Below are 18,970 nucleotides of genomic sequence, written 5' to 3'. Positions count from 1 at the left end.
GCTGGAATCAAGATTACTGGAAGAATTATCAATAACCTCAGATATGAAGAAGACACCACCCTTATGGCAGAAAGTGAAGAAAAACTAAAGAGCCACTTGAAGAAAGTGAAAGTGGAGAGTGAAAAATTTGGCTTAAAGCTCAACATTCAGAAAATGAAGATCATGGCATCCGGTCCTATCACTTCATGGAAAATGGATGGGGATACAGTGGAAACAGTGGCTGACTTTATTTTTGGGGGCTCCAAAATCACTGCAGACAGTGCCATCAGTCATGAAATTAAAAGACACTTACTCCTTGGAAGGAAAGTTATGAACAAACTATACAGCATATTAAAAAGCAGAGACATTACTTTGCTAACAAAGGTCTATCTAGTCAAGGCTATGGTTTTTCCAGCAGTCATGTACAGATGTGAGATTTGAACTATAAAGAAAGCTGAACCTGAAGAACTGATGCTGTTGGAGAAGACTCTTGAGAGTCCCTTGGACTGCAAGGAGATCCAACCAGTCCATCCTAAAGGAGATCAGTCCTGGGTGTTCATTTATAGGACCGATGTTGAAGTTGAAACTCCAATACTTTGGCTACTTGATGCAAAGAGTTGACTCATTGGAAAAGACCCTGATGCTGGGAAAGATTGAGGCCAAAGGAGAAGGGGGTGGCCGAGGATGAGGTGGTTGGATGGCATTACGGACTCAATGGACATGTGTTTGGGTAAACTCCGGGAGTTGGTGATGGACAGGAAGGCCTGGCGTGCTTGTGGTCCATGGGGTCGCAAAGAGTCAGACATGACTGAGCGACTGAACAGAGTTTTTTACATAATTATATATTTATGTTTTTGTTTAATAAATTGGGTACAGAATATGAGTCAACAATCTACTGTCAAATTTTTGTCAGTCTTTTTCCAAATGACATTATATGATTTCTTGCAGTAAAAATCACCTACTTATATAAAACATTTACTAAAACCTCACAAGAATAGTAATTTAGAAACATATAATTAAATGGTCAAACTCAATGTCAAATTGATTAAATTAACATTTAACTAGTAATTCATTTTAGGGAGGTTATGTTTGTAATTTACCATTTCTCACTGTTTTCAAGTTTATTAGCTCCTAATAAATACAGATAACCTATCTTTTAAATTTCTTTAAAGTGAGAAAAATTTACAATTCACTTATTGCTTCTTAAAACAAATCATTTAACCCCAAATGGATTTTCTGACATATTAATAATAATGGACATTAGGAGAGAAGCTTAAATTTAAAACTAAACTTTGTATGTAGTTCTGAACAATTGGTGGCACTTTATAAACCCCATCTTTTTGTGCTTTTTGTGTGTGGTTTGCAGACTGTCAGAAACTAGCCATTTGCTGACACCTCAAAGTGATATGGACTCTGGTAGCTCTGAAGAATTCTATCAGGCTGTGCACCATGCTGAGCAAACATTCAGAAAAATGGAAAGTTATTTGAAGCAACAGCAACTCTGTGATGTTATCCTGATTGTTGGGAACCGAAAAATACCTGCACATAGGTATAGTAATCTGTCTTTATCTGAAATATGAAGTCATATGTTTATAATGATGGTCTAGTATATAGATTTCAAAATACTCTACAAGTAGAGAAGTAAGCATCCATGTTTTTAAGGACGTTTGGATAATTTTCTTGGTGAGAGTTATAATGCCATGTTAAGTCATCTTTTTAAGAAGTAAAGCAAATATAAATAGTTCAGAAATAAAGCTTCTAATAAGGTTGAAAAATACCCCATTTTATTGACTCATTACTGAGTCATACTAATTGGGAATCAATTTTGACTTAGGAGTATGTACCTAAGCTCTGAAATGTGCTTTATATTTATATTTGACTTAGGAGTATGTACCTAAGCTCTGAAATATGAGATATGCTTTTCTGTCAAAATTGAAAGAAAGTCATATTATTTTTGGTATACACTGTCTATTTCAACTAGGAAATTAACTGTGATATCACAGGAAATTCATAGTGATACTTTTATTTTAAATGTATTAAAATTTCCTTAATTTGTGACATACTGATACTATTTCTAAGGCCCAATATATTCAAAGGTTAATGCATTTTTAAATATTCCTTAGTATTTATTTATAAATAATAATTCTAAGTTACATGAACTAGATATCTGATTATTTGTGTCCTATTTATATGCTATTAGTTTATTTCTGAAAATTCATTAAATTTGATGTTGAATTTTTCCTCAATTTTTCTATTTATTTTTTGAAATTTTTATGAGAAAAGAATTTTAATATTAATTTTTGATACTGATTATTTTAAATAGTTGAATATATGGACAAATCGCCTTAGGCTACCTTGACATATGCCATTTAATACCATTAATACCGATGAATAAATAGAAAACAATAAACTATGTAAAATAAATATTTACAATGTGCCTCTCTTTCCCATATTTTGAAACTTATATCGCATTATCTAGATAATATATATGCACCTAAGTGCAAACTATTAAAAGAATTCCAAAATATAAGGCTATATTTCTATTATCATAAGAATGTTAAATCATGGACATTGCATTTAAACCAATACACTAAAAATGCATAGGAAAGAACATTTGACATTAAATAATTAATCTAGATCTTATGGGGTTCAATTCATCAATTAACTATGACAGCAATTCTAATAATACAATAGTGATAGTCACTAAATCATGTCCAATTCTTTGTGACCCCAACGACTGAAGCTTGCCAGGCTCCTCTGTCCATGGATTTCTCCAGGCAAGAACACTGGAGTGGGTTGCCATTTCCTTCTCAATAATACAATATTCACACTTATTTTGCAAGCACTTCTATGAAATTGCATTATCATTACCAATAGAACAATTGTATTATCATTATTATTGAGACAGTGTTGCAATATGTGTGACAAATATGTAGATTATTCTAACCTATCATCTAAATAGCAACTAGATAAAAATTCTGTTAACAAGTAATTTTAATTTCATAATGTAGCTAAGTTTATTTTAATTACCCACTGGTTTAATATATATATATATATATGTATTTGTTCAAGAAGACAGAGGGAATCACCTCAAAAGTATGTAAACAGATTAAATTCTCATTAATTTTTTAAAAACAGAGCTTTATATAATTTTAATAATCTTATTTTATAGACTTTTATTGGTACTAATTTAGTATTTCTCATTTGAAGCAATTTTAACCAGTATATTGGGCAATCCCCATATTAATTATATCTATTTTTTCCATATTATTCTTCTTATATAGACTGTTAATATTATTTTCTAAATAATTTGGTAAATTATGCATTTATTTTATAACAAATATGACTAAAACATAAGTTTGTTTATTGGTTTAGATTACTGGAAAATATATCTTAGCAATGCATTATTTATATGAACAATATTCTAAACATTTACATATTTTATGTATTTAGCAGATATGAAATTTGATATATTATTGTCAGTTATCTACATTTTTCTTAATATAAGAAAAATTTACCCTATTCACTAAATTTATTTAAATTAGGATTTATATTTTCTCACTCTGTGGTTTAAAACTTTAGTACTATGCTTTCAGTAAGTAGATATCTAAGTTAAACATATATTAACAAATATGTGGGAAAATGTTTATGGGAAGCTTGAAAAAGGCAAGCACTGTTTTTAATAATTGCAAGTATATTACACCTCCATGTTTATACTTTTGTAAAACAAAATGACTATAATCAATGCAAAATTAGATCTTTGCTTTAAAAAAATAATAATCTTAGTAGTAGTAATAAATGAATGGATTTTTAAGTTATACTGTTATATTTTGATTAACACAATTGAATATTGTCTTTGGACAAAATATGTATAATGTCTCAATCATTAGCAGTGAATAATATGGGACTAATAAGGTAAGTTCAAATAATAGAAAAAGAAACAATTTGCATTAAGATCTCCTATTCTGCCTGATAAGATTGCAAGTTAAATGTCATAGTCATTCACAAAGATATGTGTTTTCTTTCATATTAATTGTCTTGTCATTTGAAACTTTCAAATCAATTCCCATTTAAGTTAACAGATTATGACCATTACTGACTTCCCATAAAATCTTTAGCTTATGTGATGGCTATATTGTATATATATATTTAACCTGATGTAAGTTGCAACTATTTATTAATGAAATGCCATGTCTTTATAGGTGTATTTAGATTATTGTTAGGCATATTTTTAAGTAGATTAGCTCTGAAAGGCTAACAGTACTTAAGATAACTATTAATATATTTTCAGAATTAAAAATAATTAAAATCTTGATTTTATCTGTGGTTTAATTTCTCAAAGAAATTCTAAAATACAGACTTCTTGTAAATGGTCTTGCTTAATTGTTTAGCAACTACCAAAACAAAACATTTGAAGGTAAAACTCTGAATTTTAAATATAGGAATTTTTCTTAGGTAGGCTGCCTATAATTAGGGATGTCAGATGCTGAAAATTAGACTGGCAAGATCAATATTAATAATTTAGACAGTCAAATTTTCAAAAGTAAAAGAATTAAGAAGTTTTCATGGCTTACTCTCTCATGATATACAAGTATATAATGAAATATGGTTAAGCTTTTGAAAGTTTTTTTCTCCCTTTAGCCATCATTAAGAATAAGTGCCTTAGACATAAGTAAATGAAAAAATCTTAAACAGCTAACTTCCTGTGAGTTGGAAATAATGGCACTTTTAATTTTTTGTGCATAGAAAAAGTGTGGAAGAATCTAAAACACAGTCAACAATCTTTGTTCTTGGGAAGTAAGGCTCCTAGGCACGATAAAGGAGGCACTGGAATTATTTCTAATATATAAACATGTATATGCTTTGAACGTCTTAGTATGAACATTTCTGCTGCTGCTGCTAAGTCGCTTCAGTCGTTGTCTGACTCTGTGCGACCCCATAGACTGAAGACCACCAGGCTCCCCCGTCCCTGGGATTCTCCAGGCAAGAACACTGGAGTGGGTTGCCATTTCCTTCTCCAATGAACATTTCAAGATCAAATAAATTCTTAAGTGAAAAATAAAATGATATATGATAGAGAAGAAAGGATCTTGCTCTATAGACCAAAATATTGGGTATCTCAGGAAGCAACATATTCTATTTTCATTTTCCTGCAGGGACTTCCCTGGTGGCTCAGACGGTAAAGAATCTGCCAAAATGTGGAAGACCCAGGTTCGATCCCTGGGTTGGGAAGATACCCTGGAGAAGGGAGTGGCAACCCACTCCAGTATTTTTGCCTGGAGAAGTCCATGGACAGAAGAGCCTAACAGCTACAGCCCATGGGGTTGCAAAGAGTAGGACACAACTTAGTGACTAGCACTTTGACAGTGTATTTATTTATTTCAAGAATATATTTATTACTCTAATGTTCTTTACTGAGCACTAGTATTATGGAAATAGTTGAGGCTAAAAGGGGGAATTGCTATATTTAGAAACATGTTTAATTTCATAAGTAACTTAGATATTAATACTCAAGAGTAGGCAAAGAGTAATGGTTATCTCTACTGATGGAAAGTTAGTTTATAGATATTCTTTGATGGGAGCAGAATAAATTATAATAGTCCTGTACAAACTTCAGAAGAAAAAAAAGAAAGATCCCAGTGCCTGCTGGCTTTGGTAACTCTAGACAACTCCCATTGCACTAGGCTCTGGAAGTGCTCCTGTGGACACAGGATGCCTATGAGGCCCCCTCAACCCAGACTGGGTTCCTTGAACCCAGGCTTCTGGTTGGCCCAACCAGGCCAACTACCAGAGATCCAGGCTTTTATCCTTCCCAATGTTGGGCCATCCACTTGTGCCACCAGGTTCCAGTGCCAGGCTTGCCCCTGTGGATCGAAAATTTAAGTTGGTTCCCATGGATCCAGGCTTCCCTTGCAGTTCAGCTGGTAAAGAATTCTCCTGCAATTCAGGGAGACCTGAGTTTGATCCCTGGGTTGGGAAGATCCCCTGGAAAAGGGAAAGGCCATGCACTCCAGTTTTCTGGCCTGGAGAATTCCATGGACTGTATAGTCCACAGGGATGTGAAGAGTTGGATACTACTGAGCGACTCTCATTTTCACTTGCGCTTGGATCCAGGCTGTCTGCTGTCTCTGCAATAGAAACTTGCTCTGGCAGAACAAACCTTCAGACTGGTCTGAAAGTTCTCATCTTACAAGCAGAATCTGGTGGTTCCAAGTTCAAGGCTTACTCTACTGCCACGCCAGCCACAAGAATAATCCAGTACTGCAATATGCTGGTGTATTAATCACTCTGTTATTATATATGTATATATATATATATATACATTAGAAGACAAAAGTGTTCAAAATAACTATAGCTACAATAATTAGTTAATAAACACACAGCATAACAACAGGTGAATTGTGACACCAAAACAAAAAAGTGGGAGTAAAAGGTCAGAGTATTCTTATGAAAATGAAATTATCAGCATAAAATAGACTTAGTTTTATAGGATATTTTATGCAAATTTCATGATAATCATAAAGAAAACTTACAACAGATACACAAAGTAAAAAAGAAAGGAATCAAAACATAACACTAGAAAATCATCAGTCCCCAAGTAAAGATAGCAAAAAAGGAAGGAAGAAACAAGGAATCAGCAAAACAGTCAGAAAACAATACAATGACATTATAAATCCTTCAGTTCAATTCAGTTCAGTTGCTCAGTCACATCTGACTCTTTGCGACCCCATGAATCACAGCACTCCAGGCCTCACTGTCCATCACCAGCTCCTGGAGTTGACCCAAATCCATGTCCATAGAGTCAGTGATGCCGTCCAGCCATCTCATCCTCTGTCGTCCCCTTCTCCTCCTGCCCCCAATCCCTCCCAGCATCAGGGTCTTTTCCAATAAGTGAACTCTTCGCATGAGGTGGCTGATGTACTGGAGTTTCAGCTTCAGCCTCAGTCCTTCCAGTGAACACCCAGGTCTGATCTCCTTTAGAATGGACTGGTTGGATCTCCTTGCAGTCCAAGGGACTCTCAAGAGTCTTCTCCAGCACTACAGTTCAAAAGCATCAATTCTTTGACACTCATCTTTCTTTACAGTCCAACTCTCATATCCATACATGACCACTGGAAAAACCATAGCCTTGACTAGATGGACTGTTGGCAAAGTAATGTCTCTGCTTTTCAATATGCAATCTAGGTTGGTCATAACTTTCCTTCCAAGAAGTAAGCATCTTTTTTTTTTAATTAAATTTAATTTAATGCCTGAAATCACCATATGCAGTGATTTTGGAGCCCAAAAAATAAAGTCTGACACTGTTTCCACTGTTCACCCATCGATTTCCCATGAAGTGATGGGATCAGATGCCATGATCTTAGTATTCCGAATGTTGAGCTTTAAGCCAACTTTTTCACTCTCCTCTCACTTTCATCAAGAGGCTTTTTAGTTCCTCTTCACTTTCTGCCATAAGGGTGGTGTCATCTGCATATCTGAAGTTATTGATATTTCTCCCAGCAATCTTGATTCCAGCTTGTGCTTCTTCCAGCCCAGTGTTTCTCATGATGTACTCTGCATATAAGTTAAATAAGCAGGGTGACAATATACAACCTTGACAAACTCCTTTTCCTATTTAGAACCAGTCTGTTGTTCCATGTCCAGTTCTAACTGTTGCTTCCTAAACTGCATTTAGGTTTCTCAATAGGCAGATCAGGTGGTCTGGTATTCCCATCTCTTTCAGAATTTTCCACAGTTTATTGTGATCCACACTGTCAAAACATTGGCATAGTCAATAAAGCAGAAATAGATGTTTTTCTGGAACACTCTTGCTTTTTTCATGATCCAGAGAATGTTGGCAATTTGATCTCTGATTCCTCTGCCTTTTCTAAAACCAGCTTGAACATCTGGATTTCATGTATTACTGAAGCCTGGCTTGGAGTATTTTGAGCATTACTTTACTAGCGTGTGAGATGAGTGCATTGTGCGCTAGTTTGGGCATTTTTTGGCATTGCCTTTCTTTGGGATTGGAATGAAAACTGATCTTTTCCACTCCTGTGGCCACCACTGAGTTTTCCAAATTTACTGGCATATTGAGTGCAGCACTTTCACAGCATCATCTTTCAGGATTTGAAATAGCTCAACTGGAATTCCATCACCTCCACTAGCTTTGTTCATAGTGATGTTTTCTAAGGCCCACTTGACTTCACATTCCAGGATATCTGGCTCTAGGTGAGTGATCACACCATTGTGATTATCTTGGTTGTGAAGATCTTTTTTGTACAGTTCTTCTGTGTATTCTTACCACCTCTTCTTAATATCTTCTGCTTCTGTTAGGTCCATACAATTTCTGTCCTTTTTTGAGCCCATCTTTGCATGAAATGTTCCCTTGGTATCTCTAATTTTCTTGAGGATATCTCTAGTCTTTCCCATTCTGTTGTTTTCCTCTATTTCTTTGTATTGATTGCTGAGGAAGGCTTTCTTATCTCTCCTTGCTATTCTTTGGAACTCTGCATTCAGATGCTTATATCTTTCCTTTACTCTTTTGCTTTTAGCTTCTCTTCTTTTCACAGCTATTTCTAAGGCCTCCCCAGAGAGCCATTCTGCTTTTTTTGCATTTATTTTCCATGGTGATGATCTTGATCCCTATCTCCTGTACAATGTCATGAACCTCATTCCATAGTTCATCAGGCACTCTATCTATCAGATCTAGGCCCTTAAATCTATTTCTCACTTCCACTGTATAGTCATAAAGGATTTGATTTAGGTCATACCTGAATGGTATAGTGGTTTCCCCTACTTTCTTCAATTTAAGTCTGATTTTGGCAATAAGGCGTTCATGATCTGAGCCACTGTCAGCTCCCGGTCTTGTTTTTGCTGACTCTATAGAGCGTCTCTATCTTTGGCTGCAAAGAATTTAATCAATCTGTTTTCAGTGTTGACCATCTGGTGATGTCCATGTGTAGAGTCTTCTTTTGTGTTGTTGGAAGAGTCTGTTTGCTATGACCAGTGCATTTTCTTGGCAAAACTCTATTAGTCTTTGCTCTGCTTCATTCTGTACTCCAAGGCCAATTTCGCCTGTTACTCCAGGTATTACTTGACATCTTACTTTTGAATTTCCATCCCCTATAATGAACAGGACATCTTTTTCAGGTGTTATCAGTAATTATTCTAAATATAGTTGGATTAAACTCTTTAATACAAAGGCATAGAGTGCCTGAATGACTTAAAAACTAAGACCCAATTATATTCTGTCTACAAGAGACTCAGCTTTAAGAACACACATAGTCTAAAAGTAAATGGATAGAAAAAGTTTTTCCAAGCAAACAAATGTAAAAAGATCACAGTAGCTATGGTTATTTCATACAGAATAGACTTTAAGCCAAAAATCGTAACAAGAGACAAAGATGGTCACTATATAGTGATAGAAGTGTCAATTCATCAATAGAATATGACAGTTATAAAAGTATTATGGTAATCCTTTCACAGTATGTATATGTATCACATTCACACATTATATAACAACAGTGGGCTTCATAGGTAGCTCAGCCGGTAAAGAAATCACCTACAATGCAGGAGAATCTTGTTTGACTCCTAGGTTGGGAAGATTCTCTGCAGAAGGGATAGGCTACCCACTCCAGTGTTCTTGAGCTTGCCTGGTAACTCAGATGTTAAAGAATCTGCCTCCAATGGAAGAGACCTGGGTTCGATCCCTGGGTAAGGAAGATTTCCTGGAGGAGGGCATGGCAACCCAGTCAAGTATTTTTGCCTGGAGAATTCTCATGGACTGAGAAGCCTGGTGGGCTGCAGTCCATGTGGTCACAAAGAGTCGAACACAACTGAGAGACTAAGCACAGCACAGCACATATCAACAATATCTCAACAAAACTAAGCTAAGGGAGGTAAGAGAAGCTGAAAACTTGTTTTTTTCCCCATTGTTTAGATATCATTTAAATATCCTCTTTATTCTTACTGTGAATATACAGCAACCAGTGAAGCATCTTTCCTTGTTTTAATTAAAACAGATGTTTATCAAACATATTATAGCATTGCTCTGTGCCCTGCTGGTGATGCAAAAGAATTATAAAACATGCTCATTTTCCTTGTGAAGCTTCCAACTATCTTGAAGAGGAAAGAGTAACCCATAGGACAATGTACTTGTGTTTGTAAATAACTACAACTGAAATATATGGCTTTGATTCCAAATACAAGAGACAATAAAAGAAATGAGTACTATATGAGAGTATTATAAAAGTTTTTTTAGGAGAAATTGAGATCAGCCTAATGAAAGAGAACAAATATGCTATTTTAGATAGAATAGTATGGAAAATAGAGAAGTAAATAATTTGCAGTTTTGAAAATTACAATGTATCAGCTTAGCTAACGTGGAGCAATATAGAAAGCAAGCTATAAAATTAAGGCAAATGTTATTATGATAAACCTTGATATCTGGTAGAGAGGTTTGCATTGGAATTATGTGTACAATTAAAGTTCACATAGGTTGTTGAATAGGGGAGTAACATAGTCAAATCAATGCTGTGCTTAGTCACTCAATTGTGTCTGATTCTTTGAGACCCCATGGGCTATAGCCCACCAGGCTTCTCTGTCCCTGGGGATTTTCCAGGCAAAAAGACTGGAGTGGGTTGGCATGCCCTCCTCCAGAGGATCTTCTCCACCCAGGGATCAAACCCAGGCCTCCCACATTGCAAGTAGATTCTTTACCAACTGAACCCCAGGGAAGCCCAAGAATACTGGTATGGGTAACCTATCTCTTCATCAGAGGATCTTCCCCACCCAGGAATCGAACTGGGGTCTCCTGCATTGCAGGTGGATTGTTTACCAGCTGAGCTAATCAAGTCAATAATAATAATAATAGCTTCCCTGGGGCCTCTGATGGTTAAAAACCTACCTTCAATGTGGGAGTCTCAGATTTGATCCCTAGGTAGGGAAGATACCCTGGCAAAGGAAATGGCAATCCACTCCAGTATTCTTGCCTGGAAAATCCCATAGACAGAGGAGCCTGGTGGGCTACATGGAGTTGCAAAGAGTCAGACATTACTGAGAAACTAACACTTTCACTTTCAATAATACTAGTTAACACTCACTCTATTGGTTATCTGCCAAACCCTATTTGAAGTGCACCTCATATACTAACCCACTTTGTCCTGAAAAGGAAGAAAATTATTTTTCCAATTTTTCTCTCATAGAATAGAAAATGGAGAAATTAAGAATTCAACCAAATTATGCATTTCATAGGTGGTGGAAATATATTCAAACCCAGGCTGTCTGGCTATAGAAGTAATGCTTTAATGACTACAGTAGTCTGTTTAGCATAATTTACAAAGACAGTCTGAAAAATGGCACAGGTTTAGAAAATGTACAAAAGATGGGCAGAGCAAAAACTAACTACTGCCCCAGGAAGCTGTTATACTTAATTCAGGCATGAAATGAGGACTATGTAAACACTGAAAAATGGATGAATTGAGAAACGCTTTGAACAGTGTCATTAGTCAGGATATTTGGATGCAGAGTAGAGACTGGAATTCAGGTGTGCACAGTTTATTTATAAAGTATTTTCAGAAGAAGAGCAGGATAGGCAGAAGGAGCAAATCCAGGATGTGGTCTTAGCAGGTCCGTCATTTCATCTTTAACTCCTAGTCATACCCTGAGGAAAAGGGACAGCCTTCACACCTTGGTTCTATTAGTCATCATTGTTGGACCCACTCACAGGCTGAGAGTTGGGAAGGCTGTAGAATTCTGGAGATGAGGTAAGAGTAGCCTGAGCACATGGAGTGAGGCAACCTCTGTTAGACCAAGTGCAATTGGTCTACACAGAAAAGACAACTGGAAGCAGTTAGGTGTCAATATCACTGGTGCTGGAAACATAGGTGTACCTCATAAAAGGGGTCTGGGCACAAGAACCATACAGTCCAATTCAAGAGGAAAGATGGGTCTTGTGTCATATTTTACAGGCAACAAAGCCAGAGGACATAAGTGATGACTTCGTAATATTGTGAAAATTCAATATATTGGTAATACACCAAGTAGAATTAGGGAAGTAAAAATAAAAGAGCCCTCCCAGGGAATACTCTGAGTTTAGTAGAGGGCATACAAGAATGCTACTGGGATATCTAGTGAGCAGTTTCTACAGGCATTCTAGATAAGATGCTAGATTAAAACCACAATAAATGTTATAATTAAGACCATGCTCAAACATGGTTCTGAAACAGTGAGTGTTAAGGCCAAAATTTAGAGACCCAAGAAAAAAACCTGGAGGCAGTGAAAGGGTCAAGAAGTAAGAGTAAGAAAAGTCAAATAATTTGAGGAAAACAAGACTAAGGAAGTCTGCACTGCCTTAGCTAAAATGGGATTTAGAAAAGGCGTGGGAAGTCCACAGTGTCAAACTCCACAATAACCTGGAGTAGGACTTAGACAGGTTTAATAGCTTTGTAAGGAAATAAATTTGTAGTGACCTCAATAAGAGACTTTTCCAGTGTGACTGCAGGCATTCACTTATTTATGCAGTTTTTGCTCCTGCTTCTCTTGCATTAATAGAAGCTATATACTCACCTATGAAGATATTACTTTCTGTTATGCATTGCGTTCCTCTTTTAACATCTAATTCAAATTTTATGTGTCACTAAATCTAAATGCAGTATAAAGTTTTCTGTACTTCTCTTACTGAGTTAGCAGTATTTTGTATTTTATAGCTGATGGAGATGATTTCATATCATTATTTAAGATAAAATTCTGTAGGTTTTGAAATATTTTCCTCTATATGGATGTTGCCTGGTTGCAAATAAAGCCCTTATATACTTAAACTGGTTAACTGGCTAACTTTATGTCAGTATATTTCTTATGCTCCAGAAAAAAAAAAATATATATATATATATATACACACATATACCTGTGGTTTATGATAGTTTACTTTGGTATTCAGTTATATTTAGTTCTTTTGATAAAACTGATTAACACTGATTTATCTAATCAATGTATAACAAATATTTAAAGCTATCTGTATCTTAATTATTTTGTCACCTATGGGAATATAAAGAGTTGACATGTTTAGGTACTAACTGTCCATTTAAATATGTAGCAAACTGATAACTTTAAATATTTCTAACATGTTACCAATTAGGCTATTAATATTAATAGTTAAAATCATGAATCACATCCCTGAATTCATGAAGTATATACTGAAGGTTTTTTCCAGTTGAAAAAAGTCATAAACTTATGAATCATAAGCACTATAAATCATAAAGTTATACTGATACCACTAATTTCAATCCACTTTAAACAGAAAAGAGTTTCAGGAATAATTTAGACAACTGATTAAAACACACATCTTAACTACAATTCAGTTTTCAAAAAAAAATTTTTTTTTACAATTCTCTGTTCATTTAGAATCAGAACATATTGTCAAATATGTTACTCATTCATCTTAAAATATATTCCTACTTAGGATTTTAAAGTATACAAAAATCTTAACAAACATTAAAACAACAATAAATCATCAGAAAATTGAAATAGCTGCATATTTTTAAAGCTATCAAAAAGTTATGGCAAAAAAATAAAAATTAAAAATAACTAAAAACTAAAATCATATTCTCTTCTTAGCTTCTACTTTTTTTTAATGGTTTGCATTGACCACAATGTCCAATTTACAAGTGAGACTTAGGGACACATGGGAGAAAGCTTGGAGAATGTAAATCTGCAGTCAAGAGCAGAATCAGTCAACTCAACCTGGAAAAAGGCCTTTAAAGCAAGTACGAAAGATAATTTAAAATATCTATACTGCTGCTGCTGCTGCTGAGTTGCTTCAGTCATGTCCGACTCTGTGCGACCCCATAGACGGCAGCCCACCAGTCTTCCCCCGTCCCTGGGATTCTCCAGGCAAGAACACTGGCGTGGGTTGCCATTTCCTTCTCCAATCCATGAAAGTGAAAAGTGAAAGTGAAGTCGCTCAGTCGTGTCCGACTCTTCGCGACCCCATGGACTGCAGCCTACCAGACTCCCCCGTTCATGGGTTTTCCAAGCAAGAGTACTTGGAGTGAGGTGCCATTGCCTTCTCGGTTTTTACTGCTGCTGCTGCTGCTAAGTCACTTCAGTCATGTCCGACTCTGTGCGACCCCATAGATGGCAGCCCACCAGGCTCCCCCGTCCCTGGGATTCTCCAGGCAAGAACACTGCAGTGGGTTGCCATTTCCAATACATGAGACTGAAAAGTGAAAGTGAAGTCGGCTCAATCATGTCTGACTCTTAGCGACCCCATGGACTGCAACCTACCAGGAACCTCTGTCCATGGGATTTTCCAGGCAAGAGTACTGGAGTGGGGTGCCTTGCCTTTTCTGAAAATATCTAGAGAAAAAGATGAATATCATAATGCAAGTTGATATTAACAGAGATTTGGGAAAAAAATGTTGATTCACTAGAAGTCGTCTGCAATAAAACACAAAGCAAAATAAAAATTGAGTGTAAACTGAGCTCACTCAACAACATGTAAGGTACTCTCAATTATTGGAACATACATAGATTTAAAGTCCAAAAAAGAGTTAGAAGACGAATTGGGTGAAAAAATGAGGTACAATTAACAGATAATTTTCTAAATTTGATGAAAAAGATCCATCCACCTCTCCAGGAAGCTCAGAAAATGGTAAGAAGAATAAAAAAGTAACCACATCTATATAACTTAAGCCATAATAGGCTAAATCTAACTCCTAAAATAAACTGAGAAAAACTAAAACAATTAGAGATAAAGGACATAGTAAAACAGGGAAACAATTATAAGAATGAAAAATCATTTCTATTAGAAACAATAGAGACTTGATCATAATAGAATATTAGTTTTCTAGCTCAAAAAAGTTTTTCTCTCAATCTAGAATTCTATATCAAGTGAAATAACTTTATATTCTCAATGCAGCTGAATCAAGATATTTTTATATAAATGAAAACTGACAGAATTTATTATCATCAGACATTCTTTACAAGAAATACTAAAGAAGCTTCTTTCACTTGAAGGGTATTGATACCCTTCAGTATCTTTATCCTTCTTTAGAACAAAATTGAGTCATTTTTACTTTCACACATATATTCTTTGGGCTTCCCTGATAGGTCAGTTAGTAAAGAATCCACCTACAGTGCAGGAGACCCCAATTTGATTTTGGGGTTGGGAAGATTAACCGGAGAAGGGACAGGCTACCCACTCCAGTATTCTTGGGCTTCCCTCGTGGCTCAGCTGATAAAGAACCCACCTGCAATGCGGGAGACCTGGGTCCGATCCCTGGGTTGGGAAGATCCCCTGGAGAAGGGATAGGCTACCCACCCCAGTATTCTGGCCTCGTGAATTCCAAGAATTGTACAGTCCATGGGGTCACAAAGAGTCGGACACAACTGAGTGACTTCACTCTCACTTTCATATATTCTTTAAAATGATTCTTGACTGAGCAAGAAGAAAGTAAGGAGTTTATGCTGTTGTGAGGTTCTTGCAATGTTTATGAAGCATTGTGAAAGTGAAGTCGCTCAGTCGTGTCTGACTCTTAGCGACCCGTGGACTACAGCCCACCAGGCCCTCCGTCCATGGGATTTTCCAGGCAAGAGTACTGGAGTGGGGTGCCATTGCCTTCTCCGTTAACAGCGGCTAGGCATATTATATTTACTTGGAACTGGTATACTTGGTGACAGCCTTAGTGCCCTCGGACATGGTGTGCTTGGCCAGCAATGAAGCATTAGGTTGGTACAAAAGGAAATGCAGGGAATGCTAAATCAATATAACTAGGCTTAAACACATCTTTATTAATCAAAATAAGAACCATTACAATCAACGCATTTTTGCCAATAAGAGAAATTTGTTTATTCCTGTAGAGTAAAAATCCATGTTTCAGGATTCCACAAACTCTTGGAAAGTATTTTCTGCCCCCTGCTGGTTGTGGAAGAATTTTACCTGCAAAAAGTTGTCCAGATGCTTGCAGAAATGGTAGTTGATTGGTGAGAGGGGTCAGATGAATATGGCTGATGAGGCAAAACTTCATAGCTCAATTTCTTCAACTTTAAAGCTTGGTTGTGTCACATGCGGTCAGGCATTGTTAAGGAGATGAATCGGGCCCTTTCTGTTAATCCATGCCAACTGTAGGCATTACAGTTTTCAGTGCACCTCATCAATTTGCTGAGCATACTTCTCAGATGTATTAGTTTCACTAGGATTAAGAAAGCTGTAGTGGATCAGACCAGCAGCAAACAGTGACCATGACTTTTTTTTTTTTTTTTTTGGTGCAAATTTGACTTTGGGAAGTGCTTTGGAGCTTCTTTTTGGTGTAACTAGGGAATCCCAAGTGGCTCAAATGGTAAAGAATCTGCCAGTAGTGCAGAGAACTGACTTCAATCCCTGGGTAGGGAAGACTCCCTGAGAAAGGAATGACTCCCTATACCAGTGGTCTTGCCTGGAGAATTCTATGGACAGAGGAGCCTGACAGGCTTTAGTCTATGGGATTGCGAAGAGTAGGACTCAGGTGAACAGCAAACACTTTCACTCAGTCCAATTGCTGAGCTGGTTGTCATAATATAATTAACTTTTCAACTCGTGTCACAATCCAATCAAGAAATTATTCATTGTTATTGAACAGAATAAGAGAAGACAACACTTCGAAGCAAAGATTTTTTTTTTTTAAATTTGGGATCCTACTTTCAGAGGGTGACGTGAGTTGAAAAGTTAATTATATTATGACAACCAGCTCAGCAATTGAAGTGAAAGTGTCATGGGAAATAGATGGGGAAACAGTGGAAACAGTGTCAGACTATTTTGGGGGGCTCAAAAATCACTGCAGATGGTGATTGCAGCCATTAAATTAAAAGGCGCTTACTCCCTGGAAGGAAAGTTATGACCAACCTAGATAGCATATTCAAAAGCAGAGACATTACTTTGCCAACAACGGTCCATCTAGTCAAGGCTATGGTTTTTCCAGTGGTCATGTATGGATGTGAGAGTTGGACTGTGAAGAAAGCTGAGCGCTGAAGAAATGATGTTTTTGAACTGTGGTGTTGGAGAAGACTCTTGAGAGTCCCTTGGACTGCAAGGAGAGCCAACCAGTCCATTCTAAAGGAGATCAGTCCTGGGTGTTCATTGGAAGGACTGATGCTGATGCTGAAACTCCAGTACTTTGGCCACCTCATGTGAAGAGTTGACTCATTGGAAAAGACTCTGATGCTGGGAGGGATTAAGGACAGGAGGAGAAGGAGACAGAGGATGAGATGGCTGGATGGCATCACTGACTCGATGGACGTGAATTTGGGTAAACTCTGGGAGTTGATGATAAACAGGGAGGTCTGGTGTGCTGCGATTCATGGGGTCGCAAAGAGTCGGACAAGACTGAGCGACTGAACTGAACTGAATCAAGCTTTTTCACCTTTCCAATTTGCTTCAAATGCCAAGTAACCATAGAATTATTGATGTTGAGTTCTTTGGGAACTTCTCATATAGTTGTAAGAGGATCAGCCTTGATGATGGCTCTCAATTGGTCACTGTTAACTTCCAATGACCAGCCACTACCTTCTCATTTTCAAGGATCTCATCTCCTTCACAAAACTTCTGGAACCACCACTGAAGTGTATGTTCAATAGCAGTTCCTGGGCTAAATGCACTATTGATGTTGCAAGTTGTCTCTGCTGCTTTATGATCCATTTTGAACTTGAATTAAAAAAAAAAAATCTCTGAAATTTGCTTTTTGTCTGACATAATTTCCATAGTCTAAAATAAATATAAAATAAAAAAAAAAGTAATAAGTCATTAGCAAAAAAGAAAAATAAAGTGAGAGATACACATTAAAATGATGTCTAACATAACCACAGTTATTTAAGCATGTATTTCAGTATCAAACAGCAAAGTTCAACAATGAAAAACCACGATTACTTTTGCACCAACCTAACAGTGAATTTTACTTGACAGTAGACTGTTACTACTTAAAAATTAGTGTGTAATCTCTAGACAGAGTCAGCAAACTTAAATGCAGAGGCCACATCCAACATGTAGGTAGGTTTTGTATGAACCATGAGCTAAAATTCATTTTCACATTTTCCATTGATTGAATTTTCTTAAAGGAAAATGTGATAGTATATGTTGTTGTGGGCAACTGAGATGCTAAATTCCATTTGACTCTTGTATGATCCTGTGGACTATAGCCCACTGGGCTCCTCTGTTCATGGAATTTTCCAGGCAAAAATCTGGAGTGGGTTGCCATTTCCTTCTCCAGGGTATCTTCCCAACCCAGAGACTGACTCTGTGTCTCCTTCATTGGCAGGTGGATTCTTTACCACTGAGTCACCAGGGAAGCCCTAGAGAATGTATGCATGATTCTTAATACCTAAACTACTTTATAACTGACTATTTGTAGAAAAAGTTCTGACCCCTATTTAAAAGCAACCACTTAAAAAAATTCACATATACATGCAAGAAAAAAGAGCCAGTTAAAATATAAATGAATGAGATAAAATAAAAGACACTAAATAAATAAATACATAAACCAAAAAGACTAAATGGAGCAAATTGAAAGCAAATATAATTGAGTAGAACAGTAGAATTAAACCTGAATATAATTTTTTAACAATAAAATTTAGTAAATTTTAGAAACTGGATGTATGCTTGGTCTCTCAGTCGTGTCCAACTCTGAGACTCCATAGACTCTAGCCTGCCAGGCTCCTCTGTCCATGGGATTCTCCAGGAAAAAATACAAAAATTGGTTGCCATTTCCTTGTCCAGGGGATCGTCCCAACCCATGGATCAAACCCAGGTCTCCCATATTGCAAGACAATTCTGTACCATCTGAACCACCAGGGAAGCTCAAGAATACTGGAGTGGGTATCCTATCCCTTCTCCAGGGGATCTTCTCAACTCAGGAATTGAATTAGGGTTTCTTGCATTACAGGCAGATTCTTTATCAGCTGAGCTATCAGGGAAGCCCCAAGGAACTGGGGATAAAATGGGCTAATTCTTGAGAAATGTAAACCTTAATGAAGAAAAAAA

The 18,970-nt window shown here is 36.6% G+C and overlaps 1 protein-coding gene across 2 annotated transcripts in view; it reads left to right on the top strand.

Moving 5' to 3' along the window:
* The window catches only part of KLHL1 (kelch like family member 1), a 539,840-nt gene that overhangs the window by 204,970 nt on the left and 315,900 nt on the right, over nt 1-18,970 (top strand). The window contains exon 2 of one of the 2 annotated variants that reach the window (XM_070380849.1): nt 1,346-1,528. The exons of the other annotated variant lie outside the window; for it this stretch is intronic. Coding sequence (XP_070236950.1) covers nt 1,346-1,528 — 183 coding nt within the window. The remainder of the gene's footprint in view (nt 1-1,345; nt 1,529-18,970) is intronic. 2 annotated transcript variants of the gene reach the window in all.

The sequence above is a fragment of the Bos mutus genome, chromosome 12, assembly GCF_027580195.1.
Source record: "Bos mutus isolate GX-2022 chromosome 12, NWIPB_WYAK_1.1, whole genome shotgun sequence".
NCBI classification, from domain to species: domain Eukaryota; kingdom Metazoa; phylum Chordata; class Mammalia; order Artiodactyla; family Bovidae; genus Bos; species Bos mutus.
This window is presented reverse-complemented; position numbering and strand designations above follow the sequence as displayed.